Here is a 26,122-nt window from a genome sequence, read left to right as displayed (position 1 = left end):
ATGTGCCCCTCCTGATTGTCCCAATGCAAGACCACCTTGTCAGCCACATTCTTGGTATGACTGTTGGCTTTAATTGACTCTTGTCCAACCCCCACCCTTAACCCCCTAATTAGTAGTATACTCGAATACATGGAAAGAACCAGCAGGTGGGAGCGGTTTCTGCAAACATGCCTGAGGCCCAACACACCCCGATTTCATAGACTGCGGTCAAATAATCGTGATGTCACTGTGCTTCTGGATTTGGCTGAAGAAGATGGCGGCGGCCTCAGGTTTGTCTGCTACACTGGGAAATATGTAAAGATTCTAAATATTATTTGTACCTGAGAGTCATAGTATGTATTTACTTGAACACAATCTGAAAGCGATGCCAGGGGTCTGAAATGCTTGCAGCAAGCTAGCTATCGGCAATGGTTAGCTAGTAACAAACTGTTTTGCTAACAGCCACCAGATTTATCTGATAAGATGTGTATTTTCATTATATTAAGTTGGTCACAAACTAGCATAATGATTTGATAGGTCAACCTAGCCTACTACCAAGTAACATAGCGTCTCTTTGATACGGTTAGTAACGTTAGTTATATAGCTAACTATGCTAACTTCGATCATGGATGTTACAATTAGCTTGCTAGTTAAAAGCAAACAAAATTTGCCCTATTTCAGAATAGACCACTGGTTTTCATAATTTGCTAACTAACGTTTCTCCACACGCGCGTGCATCTACTAGCTACATAATGATAGATGTGATTGAACAAAATATTGTTGGTATCCATTATTACTGGTTAGCTGAGGAACGTTCAATCGATACTTGTAAACATAAATTCTGAAACCGCGTACCTCTACCTATGTTTGTCCTGTACAACCGTGGTCCTTTTGCTGAAATTCATACCTTTTAATAACATTTATCGAATATAACCATTTACTTTTTAATAATTTGTGTTGCTCACTGTAGACATAGCGGCCTTGAGTATGTAAATTGAGAATCAATTGGCGCAGAGTTGAGCAACACAAATGAGGAAAAAGTCAGTGGTTGTATTCAATAAATTTTAATTTAGTACGGATTAAAGCACTCAGACAGACCGCGGTTGTACAGGACAAACAGGCGTAGCCATGGTATATTGGTCCGTTAATACAGGACTAAAGGCCCCACTGCATTACTTTTGTTTAGATATATGCAATTTTTATTCTGATTTTTCAGAGGTTGCTGCAGCACCCCTACTTCCCGCGGCTATAATCATATTGTAGGTACAGTTTTCAGAATTGACATTTTTACAAGTAACGTTATTGACTGATGGTGACTCAATGTTGTTGATGGTGACTCAAATCGCACGACAGGTTATAAAAACTCAACTCCGCCTCAATATAAGAGAACGGAATTGAGCATTCAACTAACGGTTTGGTGTAGCACCGACAATTCTAGACCAACCTTAACTTGGCAACATTATCTTCATTCTCGAGCTGCCAAACACGTGTCTTCTAAAATGGCCGTGTGCAGTTGCATGTGGTAGGTTTGTATTTAGAAAATGTTCCGTTATTAAAATAAATATATTTTTCTTCAGCAAGTAATCCAGCAGTGTGTACTCCATCTTGTCAATTTCAAATCTTCTCTCATTGATTGAGACAGGTGGGTCTAATACAAAATTGATTCAAATTCACATACACCAAATACAACATACACATTCCCGTGACTTATGTACAAGCCCTTAACCAACAATGCAGTTTTTTTTAAAGCACAAAAAATGTGTTAAATAAACAAATGGAAAAATAGTAACAATAAAATTGATGCTATATGCAAGGGGTATCGGTACCGAGTCAGTGGGTACGGGTTAGTCAAGCTAATTGTGGTAATATATATAAAAAATAAACATCCTCTCACTGTCAACTGTGTCAACTTTATTTTCAGGAAACTTAACGTGTAAATATTTGTATGAACATAATTGCATAATGCAGCAACTGAGACATAAACTGAACAAGTTCCACAGACACGTGACTAACAGAAATGGAATCATATGTCCTTGAACAAAAGTAAGTCAGTATCTGGTGTGGCCATCAGCTGCATTAAGTACTGCAGTGCACCTCTCATGGACTGCACCAAATTTGCCAGTTCTTGCTGTGAGATGTTACCCTAGTCTTTAGATATCAGCTGATGTAAGAAGGGCTATATAAATACATTTGATTCCACCAAGGCACCTGCAAGTTCCCGAACATTTGAGGGGAATGGCCCTAGACTTCACCCTCCGATCCAACAGGTCCCAGACATGCTCAATGAGATTGAGATCTGGGCTCTTCGCTAGCCATGGCAGAACACTGACATTCCTGTCTTGCAGGAAATCACGCACAGAACGAGCAGTATGGCTGGTGGCATTGTCATGCTGGAGGGTCATGTATGGATGAGCGTGCAGGAAGGGTACCACATGAGGGAGGAGGATGTCTTCCTGTAACGCACAGCGTTGAGATTGCCTGCAATGACAACAAGCTCAGTCCGATGATGCTGTGACACACCGCCCCAGACCATGATGGACCCTCCACCTCCAAATCGATCCCGCTCCAGAGTACAGGCCTCGGTGTATCGCTCATTCCTTTTGACGATAAGCGGGATTCCGACCATCCCCCCTGGTGAGACAAAACCGCGACTCGTCAGTGAAGAGCACTTCTTGCCAGTCCTGTCTGGTCCAGCGACAGTGGGTTTGTGCCCATAGGCGACGTTGTTGCCGGGGATGTCTGGTGAGGACCTGCCTTACATCAGGCCTACAAGCCCTCAGTCCAGCCTCTCTCAGCCTATTGCGGACAGTCTGAGCACTGATGGATTTTGCGTTCCTAGTGTAACTCGGGCAGTTGTTGTCATCCTGTACCTGTCCCGCAAGTGTGATGTTCGGATGTACCGATCCTGTGCAGGTGTTAAGTGGTCTGCCACTGCAAGGACGATCAGCTGTCTGTCCTGTCTCCCTTTAGCGCTCTTAGGCTTCTCACAGTACGAACATTGCAATTTATTGCCCTGGCCACATCGGCAGTTCTCATGCCTCCTTGCAGCATGCCTTAGGCACGTTCACGCAGATAAGCAGGGACCCTGGGCATCTTTCTTTTGGTGTTTTTCAGAGTCTGTAGAAAGGCCTCTTTAGTGTCCTACGTTTTCATAACTGTGACCTTAATTGCCTACCGTCTGTAAGCTGTTAGTGTCTTAACAACCGTTCCACGTTAAACCTTTTACAATGAAGATCTGTGAAGTTATTTAGATTTTTTTCCCGATTTTTTCGAATTATCTTTGAAAGACAGGGTCCTGAAAAAGGGCAGTTTCTTTTTTTGCTGAGTTTGTGTGTGGGGCGTCAGTGTAGTATGTGCGGTTAGAGTCCAGTGAGAGTCCATTGAGCCTGTGCAAGAGAGTCGGTGCAAAAAATAAGAATACAATAAGGGGGCAATGGAAATAGTCAGCGTAGCCATTTCGTTAACTGTTCTGCAGTCTTATGGCTTGGGGGTAAAAGCTGTTAACCTCTTGGCGCACAGATCCCTTTAACAGGATCGTTTTAGAGCGCCAAATTTAAAATAAAAAATAAAATAAATATTTATTTTCATGAAATCATAAGTGCAATATACCAAAACACAGCTTAGCTTGTTGTTAATCCACCTATCGTGTCAGATTTTGAAAATATGCTTTACAGCGAAAGCAATCCAAGCGTTTGTGAGTTTATCAATCACTAGACAAAATATTACGAACAGATCGCAGCAATGTAGATTGGTCACTAAAGTCAGAAAAGCAATCAAATGAATCGCTTACTTTTGATCTTCGGATGTTTGCACTCACGAGACTCCCAGTTACACAATAAATGTTCCTTTTGTTCGATAAAGATTATTTTTATATAAAAAAAACCTCAATTTGTTTGGCGCATTATGTTCAGAAATCAACAGGCTTGAGCGGTCATGAAGGGCAGACAAATTCCAAATAGTATCCGTAAAGTTCGTAGAAACATGTCAAACGTTTTTTATAATCAATCCTCAGGTTGTTTGTAACATAAATAATCGATAATATTTCAACCGGACAGTAAACTATTCAATAAAAGAGAAAGAAAATGTCGAGCTACAAGTTTCGCGTGCATGAACTAATCGAAGGACATTCAGCTATCCACTGACGCGTTTTGATAAATCTCGCTCATTTTTCAGAATAAAGCTTGAAACTATGTCTACAGACTGTTCACACCCTGTGGAAGCCATTGGAAAAGGAATCTGGTTGATATCCCTTTTAAAATGGAGGAAAGGCAGGCAATGGAACAGGGATTTTTCAAAATAAGAGGCACTTCCGGGTTGGATTTCCTCAGGTTTTCGCCTGCAAAATCAGTTCTGTTCTACTCAAAGACAATATTTTGACAGTTTTGGAAACTTTAGAGTGTTTTCTATCCTCATCTGTCAATTATATTCTAGCATCTGGGCCTGAGACATAGGCAGCTTACATTGGGAACGTTATTTTTTCCAAACATAAAAATTCTGCCCCCTAGCTTCAAGAGGTTTTAAGAAGCCTTTTGGTCCCAGACTTGCCGCTCCGATACCGCTTGACGTATGGTAGCAGAGAGAACAGTCTATGACTTGGGTGGAAGGAGTCTTTGACAACTTTTACGGCCTTCCTCTCACACGCCTGGTATAGAGGTCCTGGATGGCAGGACGCACAGCCCCAGTGATGTACTGGGCCGTACGCACTACCCTCTAGCGCCTTGCGGTCAGATGTTGAGCAGTTGCCATACCAAGCGGGGATGCAACCAGTCAGGATGCTCTCGATGGTGCAGTTGTATAAATCCTTTTGAGGATCTGGGGTCCCATGCCAAATCTTTTCAGCCTCCTGAGCGGGAATGGGTGTTGTGTCCTCTTCACGACTGTGTTGGTGTGTTTGGTCCATGATAGGTCCTTAGTGATCTGGACACCAAGGAACTTGAAGCTCTCGACCCGCTCCACTAAAGCCCCTTTGGTGTGAATGGGGGCATGCTCTGCCCTCCTTTTCCTGCAGTCCACGATCAGCTCCTTATGTATTGCTCACGTTGAGGGTGAGGTTGTTGTCCTGGCACCACACTGCCAGGTCTGTGAGCCCCCCCTCAATGCTGTCTCATCGGCGATCTGGCCTACCACTGCCGTGTCGCCTGCAAACTAAATGATGGTGTTGGAGTCGTGCGTTAAAGGGATTGCAGCCATAAGAAGTTAACGGGATGATATGACAACAGCCAGTGAAAGTGCAGGGCGCCAAATTCAAACAACAGATCTCATAATTAAAATTCCTCAAACATACATGTGTCTTATACCATTTTAAAGGTAATCTTGTTGTTAATCCCACCAAAGTGTCCGATTTCAAAAAGGCTTTACAGAGAAAGCGCCACAAACGATTATTAGGTTACCGCAAAATCACAGAAAAAGTCATTTTTCCAGCCAAAGACAGGAGTCACAAAAAGCAGAAAGAGATAAAATCACTAACCTTTGATGATCTTCATCAGATGACACTCATAGGACTTCATGTTACACAATAGATATGTTTTGTTATATAATGTGCATATTTATATCCAAAAACCTCAGTTTACATTGGTGCCATGTTCATAAATGCCTCCAATATCCGAAGAAATTGCAGAGAGCCACGTCAAATAACATAAATACTCATCATAAACTTTGATGAAAGATACATGTTTTACATAGAATTAAAGATACACTTGTTCTTAATGCAACCGCTGTGTCAGATTTTAAAAAGCTTTACGGCAAAAGCACAATATTCAATAATCTGAGAACAGCATTCAGCCACAAAAGGAAGCAATACAGTTACCCGCCAAATTGTGCAGTCAACAAAACTCATAAAAAGCATTATAAATCTTCACTTACCTTTGCTGATCGTCGTCTGAATGCACTCCCAGGACTCCCACAAGAAATGTTTGTTTGGTAATGTCCATCATTTATGTCCAAATAACTATTTTTTTTAGCGTGTTTGGTAAACAAATCCAAAGTCAGGAAGCGCGTTCACTAAAAGCAGACGAAATGTCAAAAAGTTCCGTAACAGTCAGTAGAAACATGTCAAACGATGTATTGAATCAATCTTTAGAATGTTTTTAACATAAATCTTCAGTAACGTTTCAACCGGAGAATTACATTGACTTCAGATGTGCGATGGAACAGAGCTCCCTCATGTGAACCCGCATGGTCAGGTCATGATAGACCTGACTAATTCCTGTCTCCTTCGGCCCCACTTCACAGTAGAGGCATCAGACAAGGTTCTACAGACTGTTGACATCTAGTGAAAGCCGTAGGAAGTGCAAACTCATCCATATCCCACTGTGTATTCAATAGGGGCTTGGTTGAAAATCGACCAACCTCAGATTTCCCACTTCCTGTTTGATTTTTTCTCAGGTTTTTGCCTGCCATATGAGTTCTGTTATACTCACAGACATCATTCAAACAGTTTTAGAAACTTCAGAGTGTTTTCTATCCAATACTAATAATATGCATATATTAGCAACTGGGACTGAGGAGCAGGCAGTTTACTATGGGCACCTCTGGGCACCTTTCATCCAAGCTACTCAATACTGCCCCTGCAGCCATAAGAAGTTAACAGCGAGTAAAGGAGGGGACTAAGCACGCACCGCTGAGGGGGGCCCTGTGTTGAGGGTCAGCGTGGCGAATGTGTTGCAGAGGGAATTGTTCAGTTCCAGGGTCCTTAACTTAGTGATGAGATTGGAAGGCACTAGGGTGATGAATGCTGAACTGTAGTGAATGAACAGCATTCTCACGTAGGTCTTCCTTTTGTCCAGGTGGGAAAGGGCAGTGTGGGGTACAATAGAGATTGTGTCATCTGTTGGGGCGGTATGTGAATTGGAGTGGGTTCTGGGATGATGGTGTTGATGTGAGCCATGACCAGGCTTTCAAAGCATTTAATGGCTACATATGTGAGTGCTACAGGGTGGTAATCATTTAGGCAGGTTACCTTGGTGTTCTTGGGCAAAGGGACTACAGTGGTCTGCTTGAAACATGTAGGTATTACAGACTGGGTCAGGGAGAGGTTGAACATTTCAGTGAAGACACTTGCTCTCCGCATGCTCTGAGTAATCCTTCTGGTAATATGTCTGGCCCTGCAGGATTGTGAATGTTAACCTGTTTAAAGGTCTTATTCACATTGGCTACGAGTAGCGTGATCATGCAGTCATCCGGAACAGCTGGTGCTCTCATGCATAGTTTAGTGTTGCGAGTATAGAAAGCATTTAGCTCAAAGTTTTAGACTGATCCAATGAACCAGTGCATATCTGTTCAACATTTTGTATCAAGTCTGCCCAAATGTGCCTAATTTGTATATTATAACTACTCATGTTCAAAATGGTGCACTCTCCTCAAACAATAGCATGGTATTCTTTCACTGTAATAGCTACTGTAAATTGGACAGTGCCGTTAGATTAACAAGAATTGAAGCTTTCTGCCAATATCAGATATGTCTATGTCCTGGGAAATTGCTTTTCTGTCTTCCATGGAAAACCCAACTAACTGTATATTACCCATGTCCTTGTTTAGCCACGACTCGGTGAAACATAGGATATTACAGTTTTTAATGTCCCGTTGATAGGATAGTCTTGAACGGAGCACATCCAGTTTATTCTCCAGTGATTGCATGTTCGCCAGTAGAACGGAGGGTAAAGGCAGATTATTCACACGCCGACAGTCTTGCCAGGCATCCGGCTCTTCGACCTCAGTGACAGTGTCTCCTCTTTATAAGAATGACGGGGATTTGGGCCTGATCCAGGAAGTGCAGTATATCCTTCGCGTCCTAATCATTAAAGACAACATTCTCATCCAGGCGAGAGGTGAGCGATTGCCGTTCTGATGTACCGCATGTCGTGATGACATACTGCACAGCTGTTTCGATCAATGAAATAAGATTTTAAATGGACAAGATGGCAGCGTACACATTGAGTAGGTTTACATGCACAGTAATAACTCGATATTAAACTGATTAGGACAGTGGGCAGATTATGCAATAGTCATGTAAACACCTTACTCTTACCTTAAATCGGCATGAGGTCAAAATTAAAGTAARCATACACAAATTAAAACACCCGGTTTTCTGAGAAATCTTTTGAATTAAGACATGTAAACACCTTAATCTGCGTTCCGACGTATTTGATCTGCACCTGTGTTAGCACCAGCCAAGCGAGCCTCCCTCGTCAGCGCAAGTGAAGTGAGTTCGGAACAACTGAATGTATTTGTCTTAAAAGTAGTTTTCACATACAAACTTTACGTCCAAACTCACAATCAAATATGCTTCCCAAAAATAACAGTTGCTGTGGTTGAAAGTTTATTTTGATTGGCCATTTTCTGCATTTATCAGAGTGCCATCAGGTAGCCTGATTTCAGATGTGTCCATGTAAACAGGATTATTAGGGAAATTGTTCTTCTTGCAAAGCATGTAAACATTTTAATCAAACTATTATATTAATCTACATACATCTTAGCCAAATACATTTAAACTCAGTTTTTCCCAATTCCTGACATTTAATCCTAGTAACAATTCCCTGTTTTAGGTCAGTTAGGATCACCACTTTATTTTAAGAATGTGAAATGTCAGAATAATAGTAGAGTGATTTATTTCAGCTTTTATTTCTTTCATCACATTCCCAGTGGGTCAGAAGTTTACATACACTCAATTAGTATTTGGTAGCATTGCCTTTAAATTGCTACACTTGGGTCAAATGTTTTGGGTAGCCTTCCACAAGTTTCTCACAATAAGTTGGGTGAATTTTGGCCCATTCCTTCCTGACAGAGCTGGTGTAACTGAGTCAGGTTTGTAGGCCGCCTTGCTCACACACGCTTTTTCAGTTCTGCCTACAAATTTCCTATGGGGTTGAGGTCTGGGCTTTGTGATGGCCACTTCAATACCTCGACTTTGTTGTGCTTAAGCCATTTTGCCACAACTTTGGAAGTATGCTTGGGGTCATTGTCCATTTGGAAGACCCATTTGCGACCAGCTTTAACTTCCTGGCTGATGTCTTGATGTTGCTTCAATATATCCACATAATTTTCCTGTCTCGTGATGCCATCTATTTTGTGAAGTGCACCAGTCCCTCCTGCAGCAAAGCACCCCCACAGCATGATGCTGCCACCCCCGTGTTTCACGGTTGGAATGGTGTTCTTCAGCTTGCAAGCCTCCCCCTTTTTCCTCCAAACATAACGATGGTCATTGTGACCAAACAGTTCTATTTTTGTTTCATCAGACCAGAGCACATTTCTCCAAAAAGTACGATCTAGGAAATAGGACTCGTTTTACTCTGAATATAGATACTTTTGTACCTGTTTCCTCCAGCATCTTCACAAGGTCCTTTGCTGGTGTTCTGGGTTTGATTTGCACTTTTCGCACCAAAGTACGTTCATCTCTAGGAGACAGAACCTTCCTGAGCGGTATGACGGCTGCGTGGTCCCATGGTGTTTATACTTGCGTACTATTGTTTGTACAGATGAACGTGGTACCTTCAGGCGTTTGGAAATTGCTCCCAAGGATGAACCTGACTTGTGGAGGTCTAAAATAAATTCTGAGGCCTTGGCTGATTTCTTTTGATTTTCCCAAGCAAAGCGGCACTGAGTTTGAAGGTAGGCCTTGCAATACACATCCAATTGACTCAAATGATGTCAATTAGCCTACCAGAAGCTTCTAAAGCCATGACATCATTTTCTGGAGTTATCCAAGCTGTTTAAAGGCACAGTCAATTTAGTGTATGTAGACTTCTGACCCCCTGGAATTATAAGTGAAATAATCTGTCTGTAAACAATTGTTGGAAAAATGACTTGTCATGCACAAAGTAGATGTCCTAACCAACTTGCCAAAACTATAGTTTGTTTACAAGAAATTTGTGGAGTGGTTGAAAAACGAGTTTTAATGACTCCATCCTAAGTGTATATAAACTTCCGACTTCAACTGTAACTGTCCACAATAATCACATTATTGTGTGCATGTAATCGTACTCATTGTGATTACTTCATGGACCACAAAAAAATATTTATTTTAAAAACTGAGCATTTTCTGAATTCAAACGCACCACCAGCAACTGTACGCAGAACATTTAGAAGATACAGTATGTTTTGCCGAAAAGAGTACAAAGATAGTATCGCCAAGTTAAGATTGGTCGAAAATTCTCTGTGCTACACCAAACTGTACCTAACCTGAAACTCCCAGTAATGGATACCAAAACTGTTTGGTTCAAATCACATTATCTGGTGTAACAATCAGTGCCTTCAGAAAGTATTCACACCTCTTGACTTTTTCCACATTTTGTTGTTACATCCTGAATTAAAAATGTATTCATTTAGTTTTGTCACTGGCCTACACACAATATCCCATAATGTCAAAGTGGAATGTTTTTGGAAATGATTAAATTATTTAAAAAGTATCCTTTTGTTATGACAAGTCAAAATATAAGTTCAGAAGTAAAAATGTGCTTAACGAGTCACATAATACGTTGCAAGGACTCTGTGTGCAATAACAGTGTTTAACAATAATAGTGTTTAACATTTTTTCCCCCTCTTCCGACTGTCCATCAACTCCTGTCTGAACCCTACGTCACAAACAATAACACATCGTAACGCAGCAGGAGATGGTTGTCGCTGTAGCACATTAATAGATTGATTTATAGCCAGTAATCTAAAATAATTAATAGATTTTAAACAAACACAATTTTCTGTTTGTCGTAGACAAACCGTACTCATTATTACATCCAGAATGTATCACATCCGGCCGTGATTGGGAGTCCCATAGGACGGTGCACAATTGGCCCAGCATCGTCCAGGGATAGGCCGTCATTGTAAATAAGAATTTGTTCTTAACTGACTTGCCTAGTTAAATAAAGGTTCAGTATTTTCTTAATAATAAAATGGACAGAATATTAATGAGATGAAAGGTGAGTTCCTAACGAGTTCAGGAAGCCAAGCTAGAGCTCAGTGAGATGTTCACAGCAATGAAAAGATGCACATTTTCTCTAACACTAAATACACATATGTATTTTACAGTTGTAAGGAAGTTGAAATCTTATAGTTTGTCATTTTATAAATTGATTATACTATATTTAGAACAAATATAAGTAATTTCAACCTTTATACAGTTTTGTTGAATAAGAAATACATCATAAAATTTCATATTTTAACAATTGTAATGTGTACATGAGCTTTTGTCTTCAAAAATTACCACACCACACGACTTTCTTGGATTATGCAGCATTACTAGTTATTGTTTATGGCCCTTTCATGATAAATAATACATTTTGGGGATTATGCAATTACATTTAAGAGGTTTAATGGCTGTGATAAGAGAACTGAGGATGGATCAACAGCATTGTAGTTACTCCACAATACTAACCTAATTGACATAATGAAAACGAAGCCTGTACAGAATTAAAACATATTCCACTAACATACAACTGCATAAAAATCTGACAAAGCAATTCACTTTTTGTCCAGAATACAAAGTGTTAGGTTTGGGCAAATCCAATACAACACATTACTGAGTACCACACTCCATATTTTCAAGCATAGTGACTGCATCATGTTCTGGGTATGCTTGTAATCGTTAAGGACTGGGGAGTTTTTCAGGATTAAAAAGAAACGGTATGAGCTAAGCGCAGGCAAAATCCTAGAGGAAAACCTGGTTCAGTCTGCTTTCCATATTTTATCCAAAACACTCGTATCCCCCATTTGTTTTAAAGAATTTGGCAGTACGTCCAACCGGCCTCACAACCGCAGACCACATGTAACTACGCCAACCCAGGACCTCCACATCCGGCTTCTTCCCCTGCGGGATAGTCTGAGACGAGGCATCCGAGATGAAACTGAAGAGTATGTCTGACTGTAATATAGCCCTTTAGTTGGGGAAAAACTCATTCTGAATGGCTGGACCTGGCTCCCCAGTGCGTGGGACTGGCTCCGAAGTGAGTGGGCCTATGCCAACCCATGGCTGTGCCCCTGCCCAGTCTTGTGAAATCCATAGATTAGGGCCTAATTAAATTATTTCAATTGACTGATTTCCTTATATGAATTTCAACTCAGTAACATTTTTGATACTGTTGCATGTTGCGTTTATATTTTTGTTCAGTATAAGCAGTGATTAGGACTGCCCAAGGAGACCAATTTATCTTGCTTTTTAGACAGTACATTATAAAATGTGCTTTGCCTAATGTCTCTTATGTCACATTACCATTTCAAGTGACTAGACTTAGAAAATTTGCTCAGACATCTTATGAGCATTTTGCATGCATTTCATTGCGAGGGTTGCGAGACTCTTTCATAGGAGTAGACTTCCGGTTTTATTAGCTGGTGAGATCAGCCGTTCACAGGTGTAATTTGATGGTGCAATTACAAAGATTGGACCCCCCCCTTTACTTCCAGAACAGCCTGAATTCTTCAGCGCATGGAAACGTTATTTAACCCGAGATGACATTCTCTGTCATTCTGCCCCTGAGCAAGGCAGTTAGGCAGCGATGACGTGGATGTTGATTAATGCAGCCCCCCGCACCTCTCTGATTCAGAGGGGTTGGGTTAAATGCGGAAGACACGTTTCAGTTGTACAACTGACTAAGTATCCCCCTTTCCAATTTGAATGAAGGGACATAACGTGTCCCAGGAAAACATTCCTCACACCATTACATCACCAGCCTATACCGTTGACACCAGGCGGGATGTGGCTGTGGACTCATGCTGCTTACACCAAATCTTGACTCTGCCATCAGCCTGACGCAACAGTTACCGGGATTCATCAGGCCATGTTTTTCCACCCTTCAATTGTCCAGTGCTTGTGACTGTGTGCCAACTGGAGACACTTCTTGTTTTTAGGAGTGAAACCATGTGTGGTTGTCTGCTGCAATAGCCCATCCGTGACAAGGATCGACGAGTTGTGAGTTTCGAGATGCCGTTATGCACACCACTGTTGTACTGCGCCGTTATTTGTCTGTTTGTAGCCCGCCTGTTCGCTTGCATGATTTCTGCCATTCTCCTTCGACCGCTCTCATCAACAAGCTGTTTTCGCCACAGGATTGCCGCTGACAGGATGTTTTTTGTTTGTTGCACCATTCTCGGTAAACCGTAGACACTGTCGTGCGTGAAGCCCAGGGGGGTGTTTGTTTCTGAGATACTAGATCTGGTACTCCTGGTACCGAACGATCATACCATACCCAAAGTCGCTTAGGTTACTCATTTTGCCCATTCTTCTAAAGTTCAATCGATCAGTAACTGAATGCCTGTCTAACTGCTTTACATAGCAAGCCACGTGACTCACTGTCTGTAGGAGCGATCCATTTCGGTGATAGTGTACCTAATAAACTGGCCGGTGAGTGGGGGATTTAAAAGTTAAGGTGCAATATGCAGAAATCGCTCCGCCATTTCTTGGTTGCTAAAATTCTAATAGTTTGTCTAATTTCAATAACAGTTTGTGACAAAACAAGCAGTGTAGAGAATCATTGTACCATGTAAACCACTGAAATATATTTTCAGCAACCAGAAATAATGTATTTTTTGCTGTTTTAAGCTAGTTACAAAACCGAAAGTAAAAGACACAAAAGCGAAACTTATGCACGGGAAGCATAGAAAGAGTGCACAAAGAACAGATCTACCGCTTCTTAGACTTGCTTTCAATGAGTGACAGATTTTGGTCGGGTCGCTCAAAAAGTTACATATTGCAGCTTTAAAATTGGCAGAATTTGAATCAGATTTTTTGGGAGTGGCAGCAACGATTGAATATAGGGGAAACACTGCTTTCACCGTTGGCTGTTTGGTTTGCGCCTGTTTTCACCATAAGCAGGTCAGAATTTGATACTTTGCCATCAGTGTACAGTTAAAATGGTAACCTACACTGACATCGCATTTACCCATTAGAAGGAAGTGTTCATTCCAGTGACTTACAGCACAAGGGATGATGACAGTGATAGTTGGTTGCCTGTTTTCAGCCACTAGCAAATACTAAGTTCAAGAAGTAGTTGCAGATAACTTGTTGAGTCAGCAGTTTTATATGGTTTTGTTGTGCAGTGTTGCGGCCTGAGCAGTTGGTAGCATGGACAAACCCGCCCCAGGATAACCTGTCTTCTAGTTTATCTTGTATTGTTTTTATTTCAGGAGTTAAAGTTCCACGTAATTTTCGCTTGTTGGAAGAGCTTGAAGAGGGTCAGAAAGGTGTTGGAGATGGGACAGTCAGCTGGGGCCTTGAAGACGATGAAGATATAATGCTAACGCGGTGGACGGGCATGATCATCGGACCGGCACGAGTAAGTGTGACTGCAGCAGGAGTAAGTAAAAGTTGCCTACGCGCCACATTACTGTGTAAGTCAGCTGAGCTAAAGTAACAAAAGTCTCAGGCAAGGTTACACAGCATTTAATGTTTGATCAGATGGTGGATAAATGAAGATGTCCACTCAGACTGTTTACCTTTTGGGGAAATCCCGTCTGCTTAAAGAATGACTGCCCCTAAAAATACAACTAAACCCTTTGAAAACAGCCTGTGGCATTGAGTCAGAAATATTTATTGTAGTTTTAAAATTGACTACAAAATGTAAATATAATTTTGGGCATGAAGTCAGTTTCGTCTAAAACAGATTTTGGAACCTGATTTTACGAGTAAATGAATGTTAGGTTTGGATTAACATTATGTCAACAATTCATGCCCCCTTTTCCCAAAGTGTTCTTTGGGAAAAGAACGGGCAAGTATGCTTTGCATGGTCCGGTGCCCCGGGTGGGCGGAGACCTTTCCTTAGCAGGACCATGAGCAAACCCCGCCCACCCGGGGCACCGAGTCACGCAAAACAAACTCGCCCACTGGAACGTCTTCCCCAGACAGTGGTTAGTACTTGCCCATGGTCAGGAAATACCTACTCTAGGGAAAACGGGCTTCCATAAAGTTGTTCAACAATCTTGGCCGAATGCCAAGGATATGGATTAAGTCCGATGAGCTTCTGCTTGGGCTGTCAACCGTCAAACCTCAGACAGGTGTGTTGTTGGTTAGTATGTAGCTACATTTTGTTAGCTAATAGCATTATGTCATTATTTGATAGCCTATTATCATAGCGGCATAGCCTAAATACATAGCCTCTCCCTTACAAGTAATGTGAGAGGAAGATTTGCATAGCTAATGTTGCACCTGAAGACAGGTTTGATCCCTGCTAACTAATGTTAGCAAGCTAGTTCTCATAATCAAGCTAACCCGACGACATGTTTGATGCAGCTTTCTTTCATTAATGTTTAAACTCGAACTGGCTAGCTACTGTCTTTGTTTGTTGTGATTGAATGGATAAGACACAACCAAGAAACGCCTACATCAAATCACACCCCCAAGACAACTCTCATTTGCCTTCTGTCATGGTGTTTGTTAATGAGCATTGATGAAAAACGAGGCCAAATCAGGAAGTGCAGTTGACCTTTAACTTCTTTGGGGTAGGGGGCAGTATTTTCACGTCCGGATGAAAAGCATGCCCAGAGTAAACGGCCTGCTACAAAGCCATAAAAGCTAGAAAATGCATATTATTCGTATATTTGGATAGAAAACACTCTGAAGTTTCTAAAACTGTTTGAATGATGTATGTGAGTATAACAGAATTCATATGGCAGGCAAAAACCTGAGAAAAAATCCAACCAGGARGTGGGAAATCTGAGGTTGGTCGATTTTCAACTCAGCTCCTATTGAAGATACAGTGAGATATTGGTACGGTTGCACTTTCTAAGGCTTCCACTAGATGTCAACAGCCGTTAGAACCTGGTCTGATGCTTCTACTGTGAAGTGGGGCCGAAGGAGAGAGAAATGAGTCAGGTCTATCATGACCTAAACATGCCCTGACCATGCGCGTTCACGTGAGAGCGAGCTCTGTTCCATCGCACTTCTGAAGACAATGGAATACTCCGGTTGGAACATTATTGAAGAATTATGTTAAAAACATCCTAAAGATTGATTCAATACTTCGTTTGTCATGTTTTTACGGACTGTAATAACTTTTTTAACTTTTCGTCCGTACTTTCCGCTGGACCTGCCCGCGCGTCGTGTGTTTGGAAAGTGTACTGAACACTAGAACAACAAGGAGGAATTTGGACATAAATGACGGAGATTATCGAACAAAACAAACATTTATTGTGGAACTGGGATTCCATTCTGATGAAGATCATCAAAGGTAAGTGAATGTTTATAATGTTACTTCTGACTTCTGTTGACTGCATAATATGGCGGCTATATTTGTGTCTTGATTGGGCTCTGAGTGCCGACTCAGATTATTGCATGGTTTGCTTTTTTCGTAAAGCTTTTTGGAAATCTGACACAGCGGTTGCATTAACTTCTTATGGCTGCATCCCGCTAACGGGATCGATATGACAACAGCCAGTGAAAGTGCAGGGCGCCAAATTCAAACAACAGAAATCTCATAATTAAAATTCCTCAAACATACATGTGTTTTATATCATTTTAAAGGTAATCTTGTTGTTAATCTTGTTGTTAATCCCACCAAAGTGTCCGATTTCAAATATGCTTTTCAGCGAAAGCACTACAAAACGATTATGTTAGGTCACCACCAAACCACAATAAGCACAGACATTTTTCCAGCGAAAGATAGCAGTCAGAAAAAGCAGAAATAGAGATAAAATTAATAACTAACCTTTGATTATCTTCATCAGATGACACTCATAGGATTTCATGTTACACAATACATGCATGTTTTGTTTGATAAAGTTCATATTTATAACAAAAAATCTGAGTTTACATTGGCGCGTTACATTCACTAGTTCCAAAAACATCAAGTGATTTTGCATAGCCACATCGTTTCAACAGAAATACTCATCATAAATGTAGATGATAATACAAGTTATACACATGGAATTATAGATATTCATCTCCTTAATGCAACCGCTGTGTCAGATTTCAAAAACTTTACAGAAAAAGTCAATCATGCAATAATCTGAGACGGAGCTAGAACAATAGCCAAATTAGCCGCCATGTTTGGGTCAACAGAAACCAGAAAACACATGATGAATGTTTCCTTACCTTTGATCAACTTCATCAGAATGCAGTCCTAGGAATCCCAGGTCCACAATAAATGCTTGATTTGTTCGATAATGTCCGTTATTTATGTCCAATTAGCTACTTTGGTTAGCGCTTTTGGTAAACAATTCCAAAGTCACAAAGCGCGTCCACTATAACGTGACGAAATGTCCAAAAGTTCCGTAACAGTCAGTAGAAACATGTCGAACGATGTACTGAATCATTTACATTACATTTACATTTAAGTCATTTAGCTGACGCTCTTATCCAGAGCGACTTACAAATTGGAAAGTTCATACATATTCATCCTGGTCCCCCCGTGGGGAATTAACCCACGACCCTGGCGTTGCAAGCGCCATGCTCTACCAACTGAGCCACACGGGAATCAATCTTTAAAATGTTCAAACAGGAAGTGTTCAAACAGGAAGTTGAACTTCTCAGGTTTTTGCCTGCCATATGAGTTCTGTTATACTCACAGACATAATTCAAACAGTTTTAGAAACTTCAGAGTGTTTTCTATCCAATACGAATAATAATATGCATATATTATCAACTGGGACTGAGGAGCAGGCAGTTTACTATGGGCACCTCTGTGCACCTTTCATCCAAGCTACTCAATACTGCCCCTGCAGCCATAAGAAGTTAAGGAGAAGTGCATCTAAAATTCCATGCATAACAGTTGTATCTTTTAGCAATGTTTATTATTATGTTCCTGTAAATTGATGTGGCTCTCTGCAAAATCAAAGGATGTTTTGTGACTTCTGAACGTAAGGCGCCAATGTAAACTCAGATTTTTGGATATAAATATGAACTTTACCGAACAAAACATACATGTATTGTGTAACATGAAGTCCTATGAGTGTCATCTGATGAAGATCATCAAAGGTTAGTGATTCATTTTATCTATATTTCTGCTTTTTGTGAATCCTCTCTTTGGCTGGAAAAATGGCTGTGCTATTCTGTGAATAGGCACTCACCTAACATAATCGTTTGGTTTGCTTTCGTCGTAAAACATTTACAGCTGGATTTACACTGTGTCGGACACTGTGGCTGGATTTACAACAAGTGTATCTTTAAAATGGTGTAAAATACATGTATGTTTGAGGAATTTGAATTATGAGTTTTCTGTTTTGAATTTGGTGCCCTGCAGTTTCACTGGCTGTTGAAGAGGTGGGACGCTACCGTCTCACCTACCCTAGAGAGGTTAATGGGTGACTGCACTTCCTTTTTTTTTTMATTTCTTTTTACCCCCTTTTCTCCCCAATTTCGTGATTACAAACTTGTCTCATCGCTGCAACTCCCCAAAGGGCTCGGGAGAGGCGAAGGTCGAGTCATGCGTCCTCCGAAACATGACCCGCCAAACCGCGCTTCACCCACACACTAAACCCGGAAGCCAGCTGCATCAATGTGTCTGAGGAAACACTGTTCAACTGAAGATCAAAGTCAGCCTGCAGGCACCTGGCCTGCCACAAGGAGTCGCTAGAGTGCGATGAGCCAAGTAAAGCCCCCCCGGGCAAACCCTCCCCTAACCCGGACGACGCTGGGTGCCTGCAGGCTGATCACGGCCGGTAGTGACACAGCCTGAGATCGAACCCCAGGCTGTAGTGATGCCGCAACACTGCGATGCAGTGCTTTAGTATGCTTCTCCACTCAGGAGGCTCTGTACTTCCTGTTTTGCCCTAATTTTAGATTTGGTTAATTAAGAAATGCTAGGGGCCAAGACTGAATTCAAACATGAGTTGGTTTCGTGGTGTGGTTTGATGTGGGTGTCTCTTGTGTATGTTTGCAGGTAGAAGAGTTATCCAAATTATTTCGCGAATTAGCTTCAGCCGGCTGGTGTCTGACCGTGGCAGTTGGTTTGACTAGTTTGGCTATTTAAAGGACCGTCAATAAATTACACAATGTAAATGGGACAATATTTTAATGTAGAACATCTTTAGGTTTTCTCATAATACTTTGAATATATGTATATATATATTTCTACAATTTTATAGTTGGTTGGAGGTTTTTAAATAATTAAAATTTGAGCTTTTGGAATTTAAATATTGTCCCATGTACATTGTGTAATTTACCAAAGATCCCTAACTAGCCCCATAGGGATATCCAAAGTCAATTCAAATTTACCACGGGCATTACTATTGGGTTGCGTGCAACTGCACTCCAAATTGATGATTACTTGTGTGCTGCCAGTTGTGGGCAGGATTGAAACAAACCCAACATTTATTTAGTGATGTCACGACCACAAATCTCACAAAACTCTGTTTTGGACAAGACTGACTTCATGACCAAAAGTATCCTATTTACACTTTGTAGTCAATTTTTACAGTAGAATAAATGTTTGACTCATATTGATTTTCTAAATGAGAAGTTGTTTTTTAGGGGCAGTTGCTTTTTAAGGGGGTGGCACTCCCATAGGCACCATTGCATTAGCAGCTGGGTCTGGTCTGCTTAGTTTGACTGTATATGAAACAGAAATAGCGAGTGGGATGTCTTGCTTCCTCTTTTGTCTCTGGTTTGATTACCGAATCACCTCTGTAACATAAGCACCTCTAAAAGTGTTTCCACCAGGGAAGTGTAATATGTGTGTGTAAGACCACACTGTGGCTGAATTGTGTTACATTCTTGAAAAATAACCAGTAAGTCAAAACAGGCATTGTAATGTACATAACTGATCACCTTTACCCTGACCAAGCAATGTTTGTTTCTTTGTTTTGTTTTCCAGACTAATTATGAAAACAGGATATACAGTCTGAAAGTGGAATGTGGTCCAAAATATCCTGAATCACCACCGATCGTTAGATTTGTAACAAAAATTTGCATGAATGGGATAAATAATTCCAATGGGATGGTAAGTTACATTACATTCAAATTTTTGCTCGTACAAATGATATTGACCTAAATCTGTTAAATTATTAGTGTATATATGTTCTGGTAAATGTAGTGCTCTTCAAAGGATGTTCACTGATTTGCCGCTCTCTCTCTATCAGGTGGATACACGAAGCATACCAATTCTATCTAAATGGCAAAATTCTTATAGCATTAAAGTTGTTCTTCAAGAGTTAAGGCGTCTAATGATGTCCAAGGAGAATATGAAGCTTCCACAACCACCAGAAGGACAAACCTACAGCAATTAATTGTTCACTGATTATTTACTTTTGACACCTATTGTCTTAAACCTTATTCTCTTATAAAATATTCCCTCCACCATTCCAAGAATTTAGACTTGAGAGCAAGGTTGGATATTCCTAAAATTGGACATTCCTTCTAGTTAGCTCATTCTAGAATGTTCCCACAGTGAAATTATGTTTTTAAGAACACAGGTGAACAGTTATTTCTCTTCTATTGAAGTTAGTGTTACCATTCACTTTCTGATCAAGAGATGTATCAAGTTGGCTTCCCAAGAGAAGCATGGCACCAAGTGGATACCCAAGTTAAACAATTTATCTTTCGAATGGCAGGTCACTGAAATGAAGAATTGAGATGTGTGTATGATGGCATGCTCCAAATAAGAAAGACACACGTTGTAATTTGTAGGTACATTGAAATATTATGAAGATTAACATGTGGCTGTAGGCCAGAAGTAGTGTCACCGGGTGTGAAGGATTTGTTTTATATTTTTTATTTTACACAATGCCAATGTTTCTGTTCTGCAGCTTTTTGACTTGTAACAGGACCTTAAAGCCTGTTTGGTTCTGAAAAAATACCCCTTGCATTTAACTTTTAGTGAAAATGACAAGTGTATGACATTGATTTTTCTGACATTAAAATCACTATATGAAAAATGTTGCAAACTGGATACATTTTTACTCAATCTATTATGAAATATCTGTTGAATATTATACTGTAACAGTTATTTAAGCAATAAGGACTGAGGTGGTGTGATAAATGGCCAATATACCACGGCTAAGGGCAGTTCTTAACACAACGAAGCGCGGAGTGCCTGTATACAGCCCTTATTCGTGGTATATTAGCCATATACGGCAAGCGGTACCGGAGCGCCAAGTCTAGGTCCAAAAGGCTTCATAGCAGCTTCTACCCTCAAGCCATAACACTCCTGAACAGCTAATCAAATGGCTACCCAGACTATTTGCATTGTCCCCCCCCACCCTCTTTTTTTATGCTGATGCTACTCTCTGGTTATCTATGCGTAGTCACTTTAACTATACCTACATGTACATATTTCCTCGACTAACCTGTGCCCCCGCACATTGACTCTGTCCCGGTACCCCCTGAATATAGCCTCGCTACTGTTATTTTACTGCTGCTCTAACTATTATTTGTATTTTTTACTTAACTTATTTTTCTTAACTGCATTGTTGGTTAAGCATTTCCCTGTAATACCTGTTGTATTCGGTGCATGTGACAAATAAAAATTGATTTGATATACCACAAACACCCTTATTACTATTATAAACTGGTTTCCAACGTAATTAGAGCATTCCAAATACTTTTTTGGGTCATACCCGTGGTATCAGCATTCAGGGCTCGAACCACCCAGTTTATAAAATGAAATAAATTCTGAATGTCTTGTACTGACCTGTCTAACAGCCAGATTATCAACACTATCAACGATTCTCATAAATAAAATATTTTCTAGCTTATGTCCATCTGTGATGCAATATATACCCTACTGTTCAAAAGTTTGGGGTCACTTAGAAATGTTTTTGAAAGAAAAACACATTTTTTGTCCATTTAACATAACATCAAATTGATCAGAAATAGTGTAGACATTGTTAATGTTGTAATTGACTATTGTAGTTGGAAACGGCAGATCTTTTAATGGAATATATATCTACATAGATGTAATCGATCCCACAAATGCTGATGCTCCAGATACTCAACTAGTCTAAAGAAGGCCAGTTGTATTGCTTCTTTCATCAGAACAGTTTTCAGCTGTGCTAACATAATTGCAAAAGGGTTTTCTAATGATCAATTATTAGCCTTTCAAAATGATAAACTTGGATTAGCTAACACAACGTGCCATTGGAACACAGGAGTGATGGTTGCTGATAATGGGTCTCTGTACGCCTATGTAGATATTCCATAAATCTGCCGTTTCCAGCAACAATAGTCATTTACAACATTAACAATGTCTACACTGTATTTCTGATCAATTTGATGTTATTTTATTGGACCAAAAAATGTGGCTTTTCTGTCAAAAACAAGAATTTCTAAGTGACCCCAAACTTTTGAACGGTAGTTTATATATAATATTTCATAGATATTGTTAGCCTTGATATACAATTGCTTTCATGCTTTAAATGGGGTTCAGGGATTAACCACTAGCAATTGGCACCAAAACAATTACAGTGGTGATATCAGGCCATTTGGACAGTGTTTAATAGCCATTTGCCAAGCCATAGCAGATAATTAGAAAATGATCCGTTCGCTTGTTTTCAGTCCCTTTTTCTTCATACAGTTGAGTTATGTGCAAAAGGCCATTAACTTTGATTAATAATACTGATAAATCATGATTTTAGACAGTAATTATACACTTTTTTTCCATATACTGTCTGTCAGAACTCTGGATTGCAGGAGTCAATATCCTAGAACAGTACAGTACTGCTTTCATGTTACAGAGGATTGTGTGATGTGACACTCAGGGTGATAGACTAATGGTAAGTGACTGTAAGGCCACCATGCCAGTCCTCGGCATGGCCTGACCACCATATATCTCTCCCACTGCAGTGGCCTGACACAGAGCAGCTTGACTGTCTTGGGGCTGAGCATCACATTCACTGCAGACTAGTAGACCACACACGTCGCTGTGGACTGGACACCACATCTCACACACACTATATAACCTCAGTATGGGAGAGCTCATTGTCAGCATAGCCACAGAAACATTTCCTTTGTTAGATGTGTTCATTCATTCTCTCTGCTGTATTTGTGTATAGATCTCATCTCAAGCTGATAGGTTTACATAAACAAAGGGTATATTCTCAACAGAAAAACACAGGATAAATGGTATCCCAAAAGACGAAAAGGACAACAAAGCCATATCCCATATCCAAATATTTTCTGTATTGTAAATAACACTGGCGTTGACCTATGCACCAGCATGGCCATCTTAGTAACAGCAGAATAACTCATTAAAACAACCTAAATATACAAAGGAAGCATCTACTCGAAAAGCACACAGTAAAAATGTGCTTATTCATATGTACAGATGCTGGGAGGAAACCATCTTTGAAGAGAGTGGTTGTGGGAAGAGTTGGTGGAGGATATCTTCCCTGGTGGACTAAATCAAAACAGTGGTGGAAAAGTACCCAGTTTTCATACTTGAGGAAAAGTAAAGACACCTTAATAGAAAATGTCTAAAGTTAAAGAGAGTCACCCAGTAAAATACTACTTGAGTAAAAGTCTAAAAGTATTTTGTTTTAAATATACTTAAGTATAAAAAGTAAATATAAATGCTAAAATATACTTATGTATCAAAAGTAAAAGTATATTATTTCAAATTCCTTATATTAAGCAAACCAGATGGCACAGTTCTTGTGTTTTTTGTTTTAATTTACAGATAGCCAGGGGCACACTCCAACACCCAGACATGATTTAGGGAGTACTTTTGGGTGCCAGGGAAAATGTATGGAGTAAAAAGTGATTTATTTTATTTTGGAATGTAATGAAGTAAAAGTTGTCCAAAATATAAATAGTWGAGTACAGATACTTTAAATTACTACTTAAGTAGTTTTTTGGGGTATGTTTACTTAACTTTACACCACTGAATCTAAATAGTATTTCCTTGATTCCTTGTGTCCTCTCCATCCTGGACCTCCAATGTGATTTGAGAAGGAGCTCAATGAGGAATCAACTAAATACAATTGATATTCTCCATGAGGAATCAAGGAAATAGGATTGAGATTCACCCTGTCTTGTTATCGAGCTTCAGCCATTCTATAATTAATCAGCTCTGAAATCATCCCCTAGAGGGAGCTATATGCCTGTGAGTTCACACTACTGGGTGTTCTCAGCGCTTTCTATTCTAGCTAGGGTTTCTACTCTAGGGGTCATAACTGTTCTGAAAGGCAGGGGCAGCAGTATGATGCTGCTTAGGTTTGTCTCCAGTGCCTCCATTGTTTACATTACTCTTTAGAGAGAGATGCTTTAGACAGAGCTGCTCACCAAAGGGAAGAATGATATGTATGATCTTGTTCCAAGATGGCAGYGCAGTAGGACGTGTATATCTGTCTTTGTCTTATCCCGTGTCCTATCCCTTGTAAATAGCCAGTCTTTTTCGGATATATCTTAATCTCACTTTCTATCTACGAATGAAATATACTATCCTGCAACYCGCCTCACCCAATGTCGTACGGATAATTGCTAAATTGTCATTATTTCGCCACTATGGCTTATTTATTGCCTTACCTCCCTAATCTTACTTCATTTGCACACACTGTATATAGTATTTTCTATTGTGTTATTGGCTGTACGTTTGTTTATTCCATGTGTAACTCTGTGTTGTTGTTTGTGTCGCACTGCTTTGCTTTATCTTGGCCAGGTCGCAGTTGTAAATGAGAACTTGTTCTCAACTGGCCTTCCTGGTTAAATAATGGTAAAAATAAAGATATTTGCACTAGCTACTCGTGCTGTGCAGTGCTGCCTGTTAGCCGGCGTTCACCATGTGTCTTCATTGTGCTTTTGAATTGGTGTCCAAAGCAAAGCACCAACTATGAATGATTAATTTATGTAATTAAGGCGTCATTCTGGACACCCGCAAGTGATTATTTCTCTCACAAGATGTCCTCTCTTGGAGACTTAAAAGCAACCAGATAGAGAACACAATTATTCCATCATTTGTCAGGAGTCTTTGAATGTAGTTATTGTCTGAGTGCTGATATATTTGACCAGGGTTTTGTATAAATAGATGGTTTCACCTGAAAACGAGAGAAGTACAGTATGTTACAATATATTAGAAGTATTATAACATACTGGAAGTATTGCTAGTATAACTTCTGACTTGATGTGATATGGAGTTCCCTACGTGCAAAGCCCCAAGCCAGTAGCCCTGTGGGTTGGCTATTATATGCTATTGGGTGGTGTATGGGCTAATTATCACAAGAACGTGGAGTAAGGTCATTGTGCATTTTTACTAGTCAATACAACACAATCTTCTCGATAAGTTCTTGAGTCTGGTCTCAGAACATGCAATACCTGCTGTACCTGCTGCAGAGGTTGGATGACGAGGATTTTGTTTTTTCTAAATAGGAGTGAGAGACATCCAACATACGTTTTCTTTTGACCACAATAACCATGCATTTACTGCAAGTAATCCATTTGAAGTCTTTAGTAGAGCTCTGATTTACTTTACCCAAATTTGATGAACCTTCCCAATTCCCAGTTACACACAGAGGAAATACACTGAGTGTGCAAAACATTAGGAACACCCGCTCTCTCTATGACAGACTGAACAGGTAAATCCAGATGAATACTATGATTCCTTATTCATGTCACCTGTTAAATCCACTTCAATCAGTGTAGATGAACGGGAGGAGACAGGTGGTTAAAGAAGGATTTTTAAGCCATTCAGAGGGTGAATTGGCAAGCCAAAAAATGTAAGTGCCCTTGAACRGGGTATGGTAGTAGGTGCACCGGTTTAAGTGTGACAAGAACTCAGTGTATGTCTGGAGATAATGTAGGGGCTGTTGTAAAAGGTCCAATGTAGCGGTTTTCATTTAAAATGGTTAAAAATAAACTAAAATCGCTTCTTAGCAAAGAGTAATTTCTCAAGCAAGAATGGACTGTTGGGGTGGTTTGAGTGTGGAGGGGAAAACGGAAAATTTGCTGTTATTGGCAGAGAGGTTTGGAACTCTCTTAAATAGGCCGAAATTTCAGGCGGCCTTTTCAAACAGCTCTTACACTAAAAGGGCATTATCATCCGTTTCACAATTTCAGAAGTGTCAAGAATGGTCCGCCACCCAAAGGGCATCCAGCCAACTTGACACAACTGTGGAAAGAATTGGAGTCAACATGGACCAGCATCCCTGTGGAACGCTTTCAACACCCTGTAGTCCATGTCCCGACAAATTGAGGCTGTTCCGAGGGAAAAAGGGGGTGCAAATCAATATTAGGAAGGTGTTTGTAATGTTTTGTACACTCAGTGTATATTATTGCATTCTAACAGAATGTGTTTAC

At 40.3% G+C, this 26,122-nt stretch overlaps 1 protein-coding gene across 2 annotated transcripts; it reads left to right on the top strand.

Annotated features, from left to right (window-relative positions):
- The first annotated feature begins 163 nt into the window (after nucleotides 1-163).
- ube2v2 (ubiquitin-conjugating enzyme E2 variant 2) lies at nucleotides 164-20,778 on the top strand. Of its 2 annotated transcripts, none has more exons than XM_024009560.2 (4): nucleotides 164-269; nucleotides 14,089-14,237; nucleotides 19,710-19,835; nucleotides 19,975-20,778. In XM_024009560.2, exons 1-4 carry the CDS (start codon nucleotides 221-223, stop codon nucleotides 20,119-20,121), a joined length of 471 nt encoding a protein of 156 aa, XP_023865328.1. In that variant the 5' UTR covers nucleotides 164-220; the 3' UTR covers nucleotides 20,122-20,778. The 2 variants fall into 2 exon arrangements, with proteins under 2 accessions (XP_023865328.1, XP_023865327.1); XM_024009559.2 differs by having other exon boundaries at nucleotides 14,089-14,258.
- The last annotated feature ends 5,344 nt before the right edge of the window (nucleotides 20,779-26,122 follow it).

This window comes from Salvelinus sp. IW2-2015, linkage group LG19 (assembly GCF_002910315.2).
Source record: "Salvelinus sp. IW2-2015 linkage group LG19, ASM291031v2, whole genome shotgun sequence".
NCBI classification, from domain to species: Eukaryota; Metazoa; Chordata; class Actinopteri; order Salmoniformes; family Salmonidae; genus Salvelinus; species Salvelinus sp. IW2-2015.
The sequence above is the reverse complement of the archived record's forward strand: the minus strand, read 5'-3'. Positions and strand labels throughout refer to the sequence as shown.

Coding starts and splice junctions, on each gene's coding strand:
- ube2v2 (XM_024009559.2), top strand. CDS start 221: ATGTCACTGTGCTTCTGGATTTGGCTGAAGAAGATGGCGGCGGCCTCA. Junction 270..14,088: donor GAAGATGGCGGCGGCCTCAG/GTTTGTCTGCTA, acceptor TTTTTATTTCAG/GAGTTAAAGTTCCACGTAAT. Junction 14,259..19,709: donor TAAGTGTGACTGCAGCAGGA/GTAAGTAAAAGT, acceptor TTTGTTTTCCAG/ACTAATTATGAAAACAGGAT.